This window comes from Catharus ustulatus, chromosome 1 (genome assembly GCF_009819885.2).
Source record: "Catharus ustulatus isolate bCatUst1 chromosome 1, bCatUst1.pri.v2, whole genome shotgun sequence".
NCBI lineage: Eukaryota > Metazoa > Chordata > Aves > Passeriformes > Turdidae > Catharus > Catharus ustulatus.
Window position 1 is genome coordinate 1,280,787 of NC_046221.1, and position 14,419 is coordinate 1,295,205.

At 49.2% G+C, this 14,419-nt stretch overlaps 1 protein-coding gene across 1 annotated transcript in view; it reads right to left on the reverse strand.

Annotated features, from left to right (window-relative positions):
• Positions 1-6,237: 6,237 nt before the first annotated feature.
• The window catches only part of PTH1R (parathyroid hormone 1 receptor), an 83,251-nt gene continuing 75,069 nt past the window's right edge, over positions 6,238-14,419 (reverse strand). Inside the window, exons 10-13 of the mRNA XM_033068506.1 lie at positions 10,639-10,733; positions 8,886-9,027; positions 8,396-8,437; positions 6,238-6,697 (exon numbers count right to left, since the gene is read on the reverse strand). Coding sequence (XP_032924397.1) covers positions 6,335-6,697; positions 8,396-8,437; positions 8,886-9,027; positions 10,639-10,733 — 642 coding nt within the window. The 3' untranslated portion in view covers positions 6,238-6,334. The remainder of the gene's footprint in view (positions 6,698-8,395; positions 8,438-8,885; positions 9,028-10,638; positions 10,734-14,419) is intronic.

The window sequence follows — 14,419 nt, forward strand, 5'->3', positions numbered from 1 at the left end:
GGCCACCCTTCAGTTAAGCTGGGCTTAAGCTTCCTTTCCAGTGGATTTTGTGTCCCTATTCCAGAGGATTCAACCCTGGGCATTTTGGAAACCAGGCACAAGCTGATCCCTCCATCCCAAACATTTTAATTCCAGCTAAGGGTCTCCCACATCCCAAACCTCCACATGGGGAAGCAGAAACCAAGATAAAATGAAGAATTTTAGGAGAGGAAGCTGCCCCTCAGGCCTTCTCCTACCTCTGGATGTCAGGGATCCTGCTGGATTCTGGATCTGAAGGATAAAGAAATCCCAGTGCCAGTTAAGGTTTTGGGCACAGGGAATTGATTTGAATCATTCTCCTTTTCAGAACTGATGGGTGAAACCCACTCCGTGGAAATCAACAGGCACAGATTTTCCTGGGATCAGGATTTCATCCCAAATTGTGCCAGCACCTCTGGTTTTGCTCACCCCATCATTAGCCCAGAATCATTAACCCTCAGGCTGAGGAAATAATTAAATTCCATTGAATTCTTTAGTTAAAGTGCCAGGAAAACCACTGCTCCAGTCGAAGGGAGGAGTTACTCTGTGGGACCCAGGAGAAATGGGTTGGAATTCTGTGTTCTCAGCTGGGTTTGTTCAATTTTACCTCTTTTTCTAGCGAAAAAAAGAAGGAAAATTAGCAGTGAGAATGAAAAAGAAGAGGAAGTTGTAGTGATTTTGCCACACCCCACCTTCCTGCTTTTGCTCTCTTAATATTCCTCCAATTAGGCAGTAATTAGGCAGTAATTAGTCAGATCTGTGCAGGCCAGGCTGTCTGCCTGGAAAGAAATCAGATTTATTGGAGTTCCTCATTAATTATTCCTGATTACCTGGGTGAGTTTTCCAGAACTTTTCCACTCATTCCTGGCTCCTGCCAATCCCTCAGCTGATTTCCAGCCCTGGAAAAATCCTGGAAATGGCACAAAATGCAGATTTTGTGATGTGCCATGGGTGCAAAGGCTGCTCAAGGGACAAGAATTCCCAAAGGAGATCTACCAGAGAATCTGGGAATGGCTGGGATTGGAAAAGCCCAAATTGGATCAGCCACCCCCAGCTGGATGCAGAAACCTCAGGAGCAGATGGGAAGGTGAAGCTCAAATTAAACCAGAATATTTAACCTAAACTCCAATTAAACCAGAATATTTAACCTTGTACCAGCTCTAATCCCAAACCCCTGGACAGGGTGGAAAAATTCCTGGGAGCTCTGGCACGCTGAGTCCAGACCCTTGAGGAAAACAGGAGTTCATTGGAGGGTGGAATGTGGGGCTGGAATCCCTTCCCTGTTCCCTGGGAAGGATTTCAGAGGAACCCGAGTTAATATTTCCTTTAATGCTCCCCCAGGAGCATCTTTCCTCCCCTTGACTCCCAAATCCTGGCAAAATGTTGATATTATTGGGAACCTGGTGTGCTCTGGGGCTACTGGAAACCTGGGGAAGAGTGGGGAAATTCAGAGGATCTGAGAGGAAAGGAAGGGGGAAAAGAAAAAAAACAGATAAATGGGATTGTTTTATGTCCATCTGATCACTGTGTGTCCTTGGATTTAATCCCAACGCCGAGCCTGGTCTGTAACTCTCAGCAGAGCATTTCTGGAGCTGCAGTTGGAAGCTGGATTTGAAATCCATTCTGAGACTGGACATGAGTCCTGAGCTGTGCTGCAGCCCCAGAGCTGTTCTGCCTTTCCAGCGCTCTGAGTTACCCCAATTCCCTCCAGCCTCGTGCCAAGGAATAGCAAATCCCCACCGGAGCTGCTCCCAGCTGTCCTGCCCTGCAGCCCAGCTCAGAACATCCCTGCCCACTCATGGGAGAGGTTTGATCCAGCACAGAGAGCTGGGGCAAGCCAGGATTCCAGACACTGTCCAGAGCACTCAGCAGGACTCCAGAAAATTAACAAAAATAGCTGAAGATTTCTGTTTTATTGTTTCAAATCCTCCTGGAGTGGGGCACAAACACAGCGAGTGTTTTCCTTGCTCTCTGTGCCCTTTTCCCACAAACCCACCCAGATTTGGGATTATCTGGGAGTCATGTCCCACCTTGGACACCTGAGCTGTGCCTCAGGTGATCCCAGGAAATCCCAATTCTTGTCCCACAGCCTGGATTGGTTTGGGAGCTGCCAGCTGAGATTGGCTTTGAACCATAAACCCTTCGCTCCAGCCAACTTTGCACCCAGTTAAAAGGGGAAATGAAACGCTGAATTAACTTATTTAAATAAGATTTTGGGGTTGTTTTGGAGGGAGAGTTTGGAAAAAAGAATTGAAGTGTGGGAAAAGACTCCCAGAAGAAAATCCCGGCTCCAAACCACCCCAAACCTCCTACTGAGCAAAGAGCAGCCAGTGCTGATTCCTGTCAGCACCCAGGGAAGAAAAACCAGGATCAGGAGATTCATCAAAGTCCATTAAAAGCCTTGACAGCAAATTAGTTTGGAGTTAATCACTAAGTGAAGCACACCCAAAGGATTTGTGTCTCAGCAAAGTTTGTTTGATGTCTCTGAGATTCAAATGGCCAAGGAGGACCTGGGAACACCAAGGAGGATCTGGAATCATCCAGGAGGACGTGTGAGAAAAAGAACCCAACCTACAAATGAGGCTTCTTAAGTTTTTGAAACATCAGAACCTGAAATTAAAAACCCTTTCAGCCGCCAAGTTTGTCAAGACAACCAAGAGGAATAAAAACTTTGGAGATCTTCCCTCTCTGTGGATTTTCATGGCTTTAAAAAGTGGAAAATCCTTCCCAGCGCTGTGGATGTTCCCTGACCTCCAGCTGATTGCCCACAAACAGAGAATCAAAGCCAATCCCTGGCTGAAAAATTCAATTTTGGGAGATCTTTGTGAACTCTTTTGGCTCCAGAACAAGACAAGGAGCAGAGCTGAGGAATGAGAGGGGTAGGACAAGACATGATCTCATCTGAACCCGGACCAAGGAGAATGGAGGAGGCAGAAAAACAAAGTCTGCACTTACCCAGGAGAAGCAGGAATGGCAGAACTGCTGCCAAAAGGCATCCCAAAGAAATCAAAGGAAGATTAAAAAGCTGTTAAATCCCAGAAAAGAACGGGATTGTGGAGCAAGGAATCACAAGGACTCTGCTGCTGTGGGTGGGAATAGAAGAGGAACAACAGAGGAACAACAGAGGAACCTGCCAGGGTGAGATTCCCTGACCAAGCCCAGCATGTGGCTCTGGATCCAAAGGATTCCAGGGAGATTCCAGCCTGGATACTGCAATGCACAGCTTGGCTTGGAGCAGTGAGAGGCTCCATGGAGCCCCAGAGTATTGCCAGATGTTTTCTAGGATGAGAGGAAAACGGGCACAGAGCTGACACGGAGGAGGAGGGAAAATGGGGAAAAAACAGGGAACAGCTCTTTTGGATCTTTGCCTCCTCCTTGAAGTGAACTTGGGGGAAGTCTCTTCCCTGGTTTTCCAAGGTGGAAAGGGCTTGGAGCAACCTGGGATAGTGGAAGGTGTCCCTGCCCTTGGAATGAGATGGGCTTTAAGGTCCTTTCCAAGCCAGCTCATTCTGGGATGATTCCATGATGACAATTCCATGACAAAAATTCCATGACAAAAATTCCACGATAACATTCCATGACATTGATTCCATGACATTGATTCCATGGTAACAATTCCATGGTGCTGATCCCACGATGACAATTCCTTGCTGTGTTTGCCACAGCCCAGCTCCAACCTGCTGATCCCACGCTGGATCTGAGGCAGGATGGGCACTGCCGTTCCTGCAGGATTTGTGGAAGGCAGTGGGTGATTGCTGAACAATCCCCTCCAAGGTTTGTGTTTCCTGTGCCCTTTGGGGCTGTGTCCCAGGTGGACTCAGAGCTTTGGATGGGGACAAACTCCTTGGGAAGTGTCCTGAGCTCCTGCTCTGAATCCAAAGGCTCTGGCTAAGCTCCAACTGGATCATTCCATTTGTCCTCCCAGGGCAAATCCCAACCCAAAACTGGGGCTTCTCCTCTCGTTCCAGACATCCCAGCTCTGATTCTTCCTCACTGAAATCCAGGAGGGATGACCCTGGATCTCCAGACCCCTATCCTGATCCATACACTCGACCAAGAGTTTGGGATCAGCCCAGGGATGTTGGGAACACTGAGGCAAACAGATCCTGCTGGGCCTTAGTGGCAGCTTTCCCTCTGTGTCGGTGTCAGCATTATCCCAATTTTTGCATGGAATGTTGCTCGTGCACAGGAAAGAAAAATCTATTTATGATTTGCAATTCAAAGGATTCAAAATATATATATATATATTTCTTCCCCCTGCACAACCCTGATGCCTGAAATTTATATCTACATTTATCAACAGGTTTGATTTATTTTAATCCTAAACAATCCAGTGTTGAATTCATTTCAGTGAGAGCTGAATTTTAGGAGGGAGGTTATGTTTGTTTATTTATAAATTAATGGCTTTTGCTGATTCCTTGAATTTCTGAGGGACTGTCAAATGTTCTCAATCTTGAGTAATAAACACAAGCAAAGAGTGAGTCACTGGCTGGGGTTTTTTTGGTATTTTTGCTTTGTTCCAGCAGAGAAATGATAACTCAGAAATGTCTTTGAGCCAGAAAATCAGGAGGGGTAGAAGAAGAGAGCAGGAAAAGGGATGAATTATTGAAAAGTTGCTATTTTGATTGCTCTTCTTTGGTGGGAAATGGTCATGGTGAGGTTTGACTTGTTTTGATGAGGTGAAACAAGAAAAGAACATCACAAATAAATATTGGCTGTCAAAGATTTCTGTTCAGGACAGGAAGGAACGGCCTCAGGCTGGGCCAGGGGAGGCTCAGGTTGGACAGCAGCAGGAATTTCCCCATGGAAAGGGTGCTCAGGGATTGGAAGGAGCTGCCCTGGGAGGTTTGGAGTGCCCATCCCTGCAGGTATCCAAGGAATTCCTGGATGTGGCACTCAGGGCTCTGATAGGGGTTGGACTCTATGACCTTGGAGAGCTTTTCCAAGCTCAGGGATTCTGGGATTCTGTGCCCTGTGATGGATGGAGAGGAGCTCCAGCTCCTGCCAGAACCTCACAGCCCCCACATCCCCCACCAGGGCCAAACCCAAACCTCATCCGTGCCAAAGGGAGCAGATTTTTCCCTGGATTCCACTGGGCTTTGGCCAGGTCTTTATCTGAGAGGGTGATAAAGATGTGGGACACAAAGCCAGGATCCCACCTGCTCTTCCTGACTTCCTTCAGAGTCTGGGGAAATTAATCCTTAATTACCCCTCAGAAGAACAGCTGCTCGCTGCTGGTGGAGTCTTCCTCCTCATCAGGGTTTGGATTTACCCAAACTGCGGATACTCCATCCCTGGATGTGTGCAGGGCTGGATTGGGCACGGCTTGGAGCACCCAGGGAGATGGTGGGAGGTGTCCCTGCCCGTGCCAGGGCTGGAATGAGGTGACTTTCAGGTCCTTTCCAACCCAACCCACTCCAGAATTCCATGCCCCTGCGGAACAGGATGTTCAGAGCGCAGAGTGAGGAACAATTTTGACTTTGAAGCTTTCCAGGAGCACCCACAAAAAGGGAGGGCTGACTTATCCACCCTGGGCACTGATTTTAGCCACAAGCACCCCCCTGGGCTGTGCAAATTCCGTGCCCTTGGTGGTTCCCTCTCCACCACCCCTTTGGAAGAACGGGAATGCTGCACATTCCATAACCACATCCAACCCTAAATTGGTTCCTGCCTCGCTCCCAGGACTCAGGGAGAGGAGAGGACAATCCCTGCCTGCATCCACAGGGTGCTAACCCTCCCCTCCCCACAGGAGCAAGGAGTGAGAATTCCCAAGGGAAGAACAACACGGGGCTGGTCGTACCCAACGCGCCTTCCTGACGGATCACGGAGCCTTTCCCAGCCCTGTGTGTGTCACCAGGCAGATTCACGGGCAGGGAACAAACCAAACCCACGCCACTGGCCCCCAGGGTGGCTTGTCCCCTGCCAGGACGATGGCACCGCACCCTCCTGCACCCTCTTGCTTTCCTGGGGGACACTCCCGTCCTCCCTCTCCAAGGGATCCAAGGACCACGCCGGGCTCTGCAGCCCCCCTGGCCAGCCCCCAGCATCTCTGGTGTCCAGCAGGTCTGGAGAGCTCTGTCATCACCAGGGATCACGGAATTCATGGATGGGATCACCCATGCCACCTTGGTGGCTCACTTCCCCCCCTCCCCCCCCAAATAACTTAATCTCTCATTCCACAGAACAGAGAAACTGCTTGGAAACCCTTGGAATCCGCCGCGTGGCCTGACGGTCTTTTCCCACTAAATGCTCTCCAGGAACCTTTTTCATCCTTTGGCTGATTTATATATATTTTTTTTCCCCCCTCCTGCTGTCTTTACATCACAGTCTCTCTCTCCTCCTCCACGAGCACCGTGGGTCTGTCTCCGTCGTAGAGCCCGGAGCCGTTCAGGTATTCCTCATCCTTGTTGTACTGCTCGGGGCCGGAGGAGGGCATGGAATTCTCGGAGATGGAGCCGTTCTTGACGTATCCCGGCAGGTTGCGGTGGCCGTTGAGGGCGCCGGGGATGAGTCTGGTGTTGAGGTGCAGGGCGAGCGCCCCTCGCGTGGCCACGTTGGTGATGCTGGTGTGGGAAACCATTGGTCCGTAACTGTACGTGGTGCTCCCACTCCGCGCCTTCCTCTTGAAGTCAAGGGCTAAAGTCCACCTGCTCCATGACTTCTTTATTTCTGCTTGGACCTGAGAAGGGAAAAAAAAAAATATTGCCATGAAGGGAAATGTGGGAACGCAGCACATCCTTCTGGGTGTCCTGGATGGTTCCAGATCCAAGCAGGGGGCTCAGGAGCCTTGGCACAGAGCCCCAAACCCCTGTGCCTTGGATTTTAACCCATGGGAAAAATTACCACCCTTACATGAAGAATTACAAGTCATAAAAAATAAGCAGAGTATAAATTAGATTATTATAAGGTAGAAAAGTAGGTTTTTAAGATTGTTTATAATAAGGGTCTGGGGTCAAGATGGAGGAACCTGGGCATGTTCTGTCCTTTTTTCTCCTCCTTCCTGCATCCATATTTTGGGTGATGTTGGCACTTTTAGATTGGTTTAGAGTAGAGCCAGACTGTACAATATAAGTGATAGGTATTGGAAGATAATTGTAAAAAATGTTTATGTAGTTTATGGTATAAAAAGATAATGCCAGCCCAGGGTGGGCAGTGTGCCTGGGGCTGAGCTGCTGAACAGGGAAAGAACTTTTAGATGAGATAAAATAAACTCTGGAAACAACAGAAGAGTCTCCTGACTCTTTCTCCAGTGCTGGGCTGGGACACAGAGACTCTAAAACAATACAGGTGGTGGGCTCAGGCTCCAGAGACACCACCAGCCACAGAAAACGCCAGAAAAAAGTGGAATCCATAGACAGAACGAGAGGGGAACTCTGTGGGGACTTGGAATTTCCTGGTCTTTATGGGCCCCTGCCAGCCTAGGAGATCGTGTGATTCCATGAAATTGGAAAGAACAAAAATTCACATTAAATCTGCCCTTTCCAAATGGAATATTGGGCACTGGGAAGCTTGAATGGCTGGAAAGGTGGGATGGCTCTGCCCAAGGGTTGAGGGATGGAGAGCAGCCCATCCAGGAGGGAATTGTCTCAACATCCCATGAAAACCAAATGTGAGTGGGAAAACCAACTTGAGAGGCACCTGAATCATGAGAGATTTCCCTAGAATGAATTTTCCTGAGAATTTCCCTAGGATTTTCCTAAAAACTCCCTAGAAATGGGAATTTTAGGGCGGGTCTAAAGTAAGTTGCTAAAATTAGGATGAGATCAATTCCCTTTAGATTTTATCCTCATTTTATCTGTTCAACACACACAGTGATTTTGTAGTTTTATTTCCCCTTAAAAATCATAAACTTAGGTCATAAATTCCCCTTAAAATCCATAAATTTCATTTTAAGCTGGTCTGTGGAACTTCTTCCCAAGAGTGCAGCCACTGACCATCCATTTTCTTAATTAACAGCAATAGAAGGAATTAATGGAAATGAGGAAATTAAAGTATATTATTTTGGAAATAGATAAAAAAGTTCAAAGAGCCTGGAAAAATCCAGTTTTTTTTTTTTTTGTTGTTAATCATTGACTCTATCAATCCATTTCTCTTCTTAGTTTGAAATGAAGCAGCACTAAGCAGCATTTGTGCTAGGAAATCAAAAATTCCAAAATTTTTTCTCCATTAGCTGCTTCCAGTAGCTCATTTAATCAGTGCCATATTGACCCGGGGTTTTTCCATCAGAACAAAAATGAGAATTTGAATTTTTTATGTGGACTGAGAGACCTTGGACTGCAAAATAAGGTCGTTTATTGGAAAAAAATGAGGATGTGCTGATACACCTGGGTGTGGAATTAACCCAAGAAAGGGGGGAATTAAGATGTTCATGACTCACCTCCCCATTGCAAAAACAGTATATGATGGCAACAAAAAATCCCTGGAAGGAGGAAGAAACAACAAATTAATGGGAATTCAGGGAAATGGGGGTCTCTCCTCTGCCCAGCACCCCCAGGCTTCTCTGAGATTGGGGACATCCAAAACCTGCTGTGGGAAATGTGTGTGAGGAATGTGGGATTGCTCAGTGGGGCAGGAGAGGGAAACAGAGAAAATTCCCTGTGGATGGAGCTCGTGGTGGACAAGGAGCTGTCCCTGAGCCAGGGGGACAAGAGGCCAATGGGATCCTGGCATGCATTGGGAAAAATTTTTTCTGGACACACTGCCCCTTTTCTTGTTGCATTTTTCAAGCAGAAAACAGATTTGAGGCTGAAATATTTTCGAATCCCCTCGTGAATGAATTCTTGTGTGCTGCAAACCCAGCCCTGCTGCCTTGCACCCACATTCCCCTCCCCACCGAGATTCCCACGGTTTTCCCGGAGTTCCAGTACCTGGAAAGAGTTGAACAGCATTTCATAGTGCATTTGAACTTGCCAAAGAATCCCTGACACGTCTGTGTATGGCATAGCCATGAAAACAATATAGTGAACGCCAAACAGAGGCATAAGGACGAGGGTAGATTTCAGCAGCTTCCTGCAGGGGGAAAAAAAAGGGATACAACAGGAATTAGTGCGTGGATAAACCCCAAACCCAGCCAGGTTTGGCAATGGCTATGAGCTGCTCGTGGTTTTCTCCTTGTCCACTTGGATATGGGACGTTTGCTGTGGAATTCCACCTGGAATTCCGAGCTGTTTTTCATGCTCTGGTTGTGCCAGCCCCAACCCTCAACCTGTGCTGGGGGGGCCACACGGATCTGCCTTTTCCACCTTTGGGTGGAAGGTGGGAAGGAATTTGTGCTGCAATTCCCAGCCCCCAGGCTCCTCCCTAAAGGATGGCTCTCCATCTTCACGAGAGCAGGAGGCTGGAGAATCCACTTCCAGGGGTTTTTCCCAACCTCAACCGCTCCGTTGAGGCAAGATGGAAAAATCCATCCTGGCTGCTGTGGGATGAGCAAATCTGGAGGAGAGGGAAGTAAATTAAGAGTGGAATCACTCCAGATATCCAGGGGAAGAGGACAGAGCAAAGGTGAACGCTCCTAGGAGGTGCTTTGGCCTCCAGCATCCCTTGGAAAAACTCCTTTTTTCAGGAAGCAGCTCCACCTCAGCCCAGGATCAGTGCTGGGGACTCCACAACCCGGAGAATTTGGCCGGGCTGGCTCCGGGGGGAATGAGCTTTGCCTGGAAGTGACATTAATTGAGGGATTAAACCTCGTGCCAAGAGTTCCAGCAAGTCCCCGAGTGCAGCAGGGATGGGAAGGGGGGGAATCCCTCCCGGCACCGCCTCTGTCCAGCGCCTGCAAACCACCAAGGGAATTTAACACTTTAAAAGGAGCAGGCCCCATCCAAACCATAATTAATGGCAAAGCTTCGGCCAGGGAGAAGTAAATAAATGGATAAATCAGAGCCCTGACAGGGCAGAGAGGAAAACTGGGAGGAGTTTTCCTGCCAAGTCTCCCTCCTGCCTCAAATGTGTGTTTGGAGAGGGAGGTGGGAGCGGTGAGCTCATGGTTTACATCCCAAATCATCCCGCTCTCCCCCTTCCCAAGTGTCCTGTTGGGCAGTCCAGGAGATCCCAAGGAGTCCTGGGAGCTCCCAAGCAGCCGTGGTGTCCCAGCAATCCCATTTTTCCATCCAATTTTATGACCATGCTACAAATAACCTGAATTATCAAGGGAGATGAGCTGGCGGAACAAAGGAAAACCAAATGAAAAATGAAGCAAAATTGGAATCTTTCTGTCAGTTCAGCCAAAGCGCTGAAACACCCGCTCAAGGGCAGGTTTAACAAGTAGGCCAAGCTTAACAAACAATGGGAGGGTAATAAAAACAAGCAAATAAGCTGATACAAGTTTTACAGCCTTCAACAGCACAAACACAAAAACACAAAAAAAGTGTTTTATTTTTGCACTTTTGGCTCAAAAACTGGCTGAAGAGCTGGAATTCCTCCCTAACCTCCAGCAGGTTGGGTTTGAAAGGTTTAGGAGAGTTTTAAATTGCGCTGGTTCATTCTGCATTGCCACACTTGGAAGACAACAAACTTTTCAAGTTTTAGGTGGCCCCAGCATCACCCTGGGCTCTCTCCACAGCCAAGGGGCCACCCAAGGATTTTGTCCCATCCCAGAGGGGGGACAGGGCAGGTGACACCCACCTGTACTGTTGTCTCGAGTCGCACCTCCCTGCATTCGTCTCTCGGAGCTTGGTTGCGAGGACTCTGATAATATTGATAAAGAGAATAAAATTTACCTGCAAGGGAAAGAGAACAAACAACAAAGAAATGAGAACTGTGACAAACTGATGGAAATGGTGGAGTTGTTTGGTTGATGTTGCCCCCCAGGTGGGGCAGGGCTGGGAGTGGGGAGGAAGCTCCTCCTGTGGAAAGGATGAACGTTCCAGGAATGATCCCAGGGAGAATATGGAATGGTTCAGAGGTGTGGACATCTCACATCAAACACCCGAGCTAGCAGCCCAGCAGGCACCTGGAGAAGGCCAAAATGAGGTTTTATTTGTCTTTCACACCCAGCTGGGATTAGGAACCCCTCAGGACACCAGGAGCGCTTGTGGGATGTGTTCCCACATTTCCATGTGCAAAGGGAAAGAGGAACAAGGCAAGTGCACCATGGTGAAGACACAGAGTGGACCTAACTGGGGATGGCAGCTCAAGGAGGCAGAAGGGCAATGAATCTGTTGGATTTCTCCCCCATTTCCACTGCTGAGCCTCCACTGGGAGGTGTTGAGGGTGGAGCAGACAAGGACACCCTGAATATCATCCACTGCCTTTCAGGGAGACACGTCTGTGAGCACAACTCGGGATAATTCCAAGTGCTCAGGATAACTGGAACTGGCTGCCCCAGGAAGAAGGGGAATCCCCATCCTGGGAAGTGATGGGATCCCCATCCTGGGAAGTGATGGGATCCCCATCCTGGGAAGTGATGGGATCCCCATCCTGGGAAGTGATGGGATCCCCATCCTGGGAAGTGATGGGATCCCCATCCTGGGAAGTGATGGGATCCCCATCCTGGGAAGTGATGGGATCCCCATCCTGGGAAGTGATGGGATCCCCATCCCGGGAAGTGATGGGATCCCCATCCCGGGAAGTGATGGGATCCCCGTCCTGGGATCCTCATCCTGGGAAGTGCTGGGATCCCCGTCCCGGGAAGTGCTGGGATCCCCGTCCCGGGAAGTGCTGGGATCCCCGTCCCGGGAAGTGCTGGGATCCCCGTCCCGGGAAGTGCTGGGATCCCCGTCCCGGGAAGTGCTGGGATCCCCGTCCCGGGAAGTGCTGGGATCCCCGTCCCGGGAAGTGCTGGGATCCCCGTCCCGGGAAGTGCTGGGATCCCCGTCCCGGGAAGTGCTGGGATCCCCGTCCCGGGAAGTGCTGGGATCCCCGTCCCGGGAAGTGCTGGGATCCCCGTCCCGGGAAGTGCTGGGATCCCCGTCCCGGGAAGTGATGGGATCCCCGTCCCGGGAAGTGATGGGATCCCCGTCCCGGGAAGTGATGGGATCCCCGTCCCGGGAAGTGATGGGATCCCCGTCCTGGGAAGTGATGGGATCCCGTGGATGTGGCACTTGGGGACAGGGGTCAGCAGTGACCATGGTGGTGCTGACAATGGTTGGACTTGACCTGGGAGAACTTTTCCAACCTTCATGACTCCATGATTCTGATCTTGTCCTGAGGAAAATTTAACGGCAACACCACGTAGAAAGATGACACTGGGGAGATCCCATCTTTGTCGAGCTCTTCAGAGCTTGGTTTCCCTGGATTCCAGCAGCTGCTGGCCCAGCCAAAGCCATCCATGGGGTTGTGGAGAGGGGCAGAAGCGTGCTGTAACTGCACTGAGCTGTTGGATAACGCCCATGGATCCTCTGGAGCCTTCAGCATTTCAAGGCACTGAATTCCCACACCACACACAGCCTTGGAGTTTCAGGGAGGGATCACTGTGAGCCTCAGGCTGGACAGTCCAGGAGGCCTCCTTGTTCTGTGTTCCAGCATTTCCATGACAGAGATCCCTCTGTAACCACTGCAGATTCGTTCCCATGCTCAGTTATCCTTCCTGGTAAAACCAGGAATCCCCTGAGCTGCTGAACCAGCAGGGCCTGGTTTGCCAGGCTTTGTCCCCTGTGGTTGGATTCCTTCTCCTCTGAGGAGGTGCAAGCTCATCTGGAAGTGTTATCCATAAAAAAAGCAGGGAAGGTCGTGCCATGCCCTTTCCATCACTGGCATAGGAGTGAAAATTCTCTCCTGTATCCATTTCCCTGTTTTCATGAGGTTTGTGGGAATTTTACATCCCTGCAGCCCCATTCCCTGAGTTCCATTTGGCTGAAATTTCCTGACTGGCACAGGAATTGTAAGGGAGGAAGGGATAGAGCAACAGGCAGGGAAGCACAGAGCCTGGGGGCATTTCATTCCTTGGAAACCATCTGGAAGGGAAAAACCAAGCAGGATTTGTGTCTCTGTAGGAGCTTTTCCAGCCTTAAAGGCTCCAAAGTGGGATCTGGTTCTGCATTTGTCAGCAAAACTAAAGATGCCCAACCTTATCACACCGAGGAGGGAAACTCCTCTGATCTCCCCAAGTGTGCTAAATTTGAAAAGAAATCCAAAGGAATCACATCCAAATTAGCAGAAAGTGGGGAGATTCTTAAACCCCTCAGCCTCCAAAATCTCATCCAGAAAATGCAGGACTTAGTCCAGCAACGTGGGAATGGCAGAGGCAGCCAAGTGAACAATACCAACCCACAGAAATTAAACAGACACAACCCACGGAATATTTTTGCATAATAAACAGCTGCACTTGCAAATTGCCAGGGCACAGGCACAGCCTCCTGGAGAAACCTTATTTTTCCAAGGATGAGCCTCAATTGGGCTCTTTCTCCTCTGCTAATTGGCCTTTAAATGAAATGTGGTGGGGTTGCTGGAATTCGTTTAATTGAGCCATCCGAACTTTCTTCTCCAGCCTCTGCTGTCCCATTTCCAAAGATGTGGTCTCAGCGCTTCTTCCAAGGAATTTCTGGAGCCAGGTAGAGAATTTCTACCAAAAGGATGAAACCCAGCCCCCCCAACCCCCAAAAATCTCACCTAATGGCACAGATGAGCACATCCACCTCAGAGACCTTCCTGCTCTTTGCGTGCCTGGTGCTGTTCTCACCCACACTGAGCACCTTCCAAGGCCTCCTGATTTGTGAGGCAGGAGGAAGAGCCTGATTCCAAACCCTCTGGACTGTGGAGAGATTCCTACTGGCTCCACTCACGGGTGAGTGGGAAGGGAGATGGGATTTGGGGCAGTGCATGAGCTCTTTTGCATGGATTCCATCAGGAGACTGAGCAATGGAGAACCCCAAATAGAGAGAGGGGGGAACAGGTAATGAATTAATTCATTAATTAGGACATAATTGGATTCACCTGGTGCAGAGAATTAAATCTTATAACGCCCTCCCCAGCTTTGGAGAGCTCCTCCTGTGTTGGGATAATGTCACTTGGATCCTCCCTTTTCCCTCAGGGTTGGAATAATCTACCCTCAGCGATTAAAGATCCAATCAAAGCTGGGATGGATCCATTCCCCTTCCCACCTCGGCCTTCCCAAGCTTTTATCAGTTCAGAAAGAATGGGATGAGCCCAAAACATGCCTGGGAAAAGCTTTGGTCCAGCCACAGACCCCAAATTCCATCTCTTCCCACTGGAGATGCCTGGCAAGAACATGTTATGGAGTTTCCAGGATCACCTGGGTTGGAAATATTGCCTTGGATGTTGGTTTTGTTAATGATTTTAGGGTCTTAGCCCTAAAAATCTGGATTTTTTTTGTCTCCTTGAAGTCACTCACAAACCATTTTGTCACGTTCAGCTGCTGAAATTCCCGGCAGGACAAACACAAACCCCTCAAAGTGGAAATGTAGGATTATATAAGTGGATTATTATATGGTGGATTATTATAAGG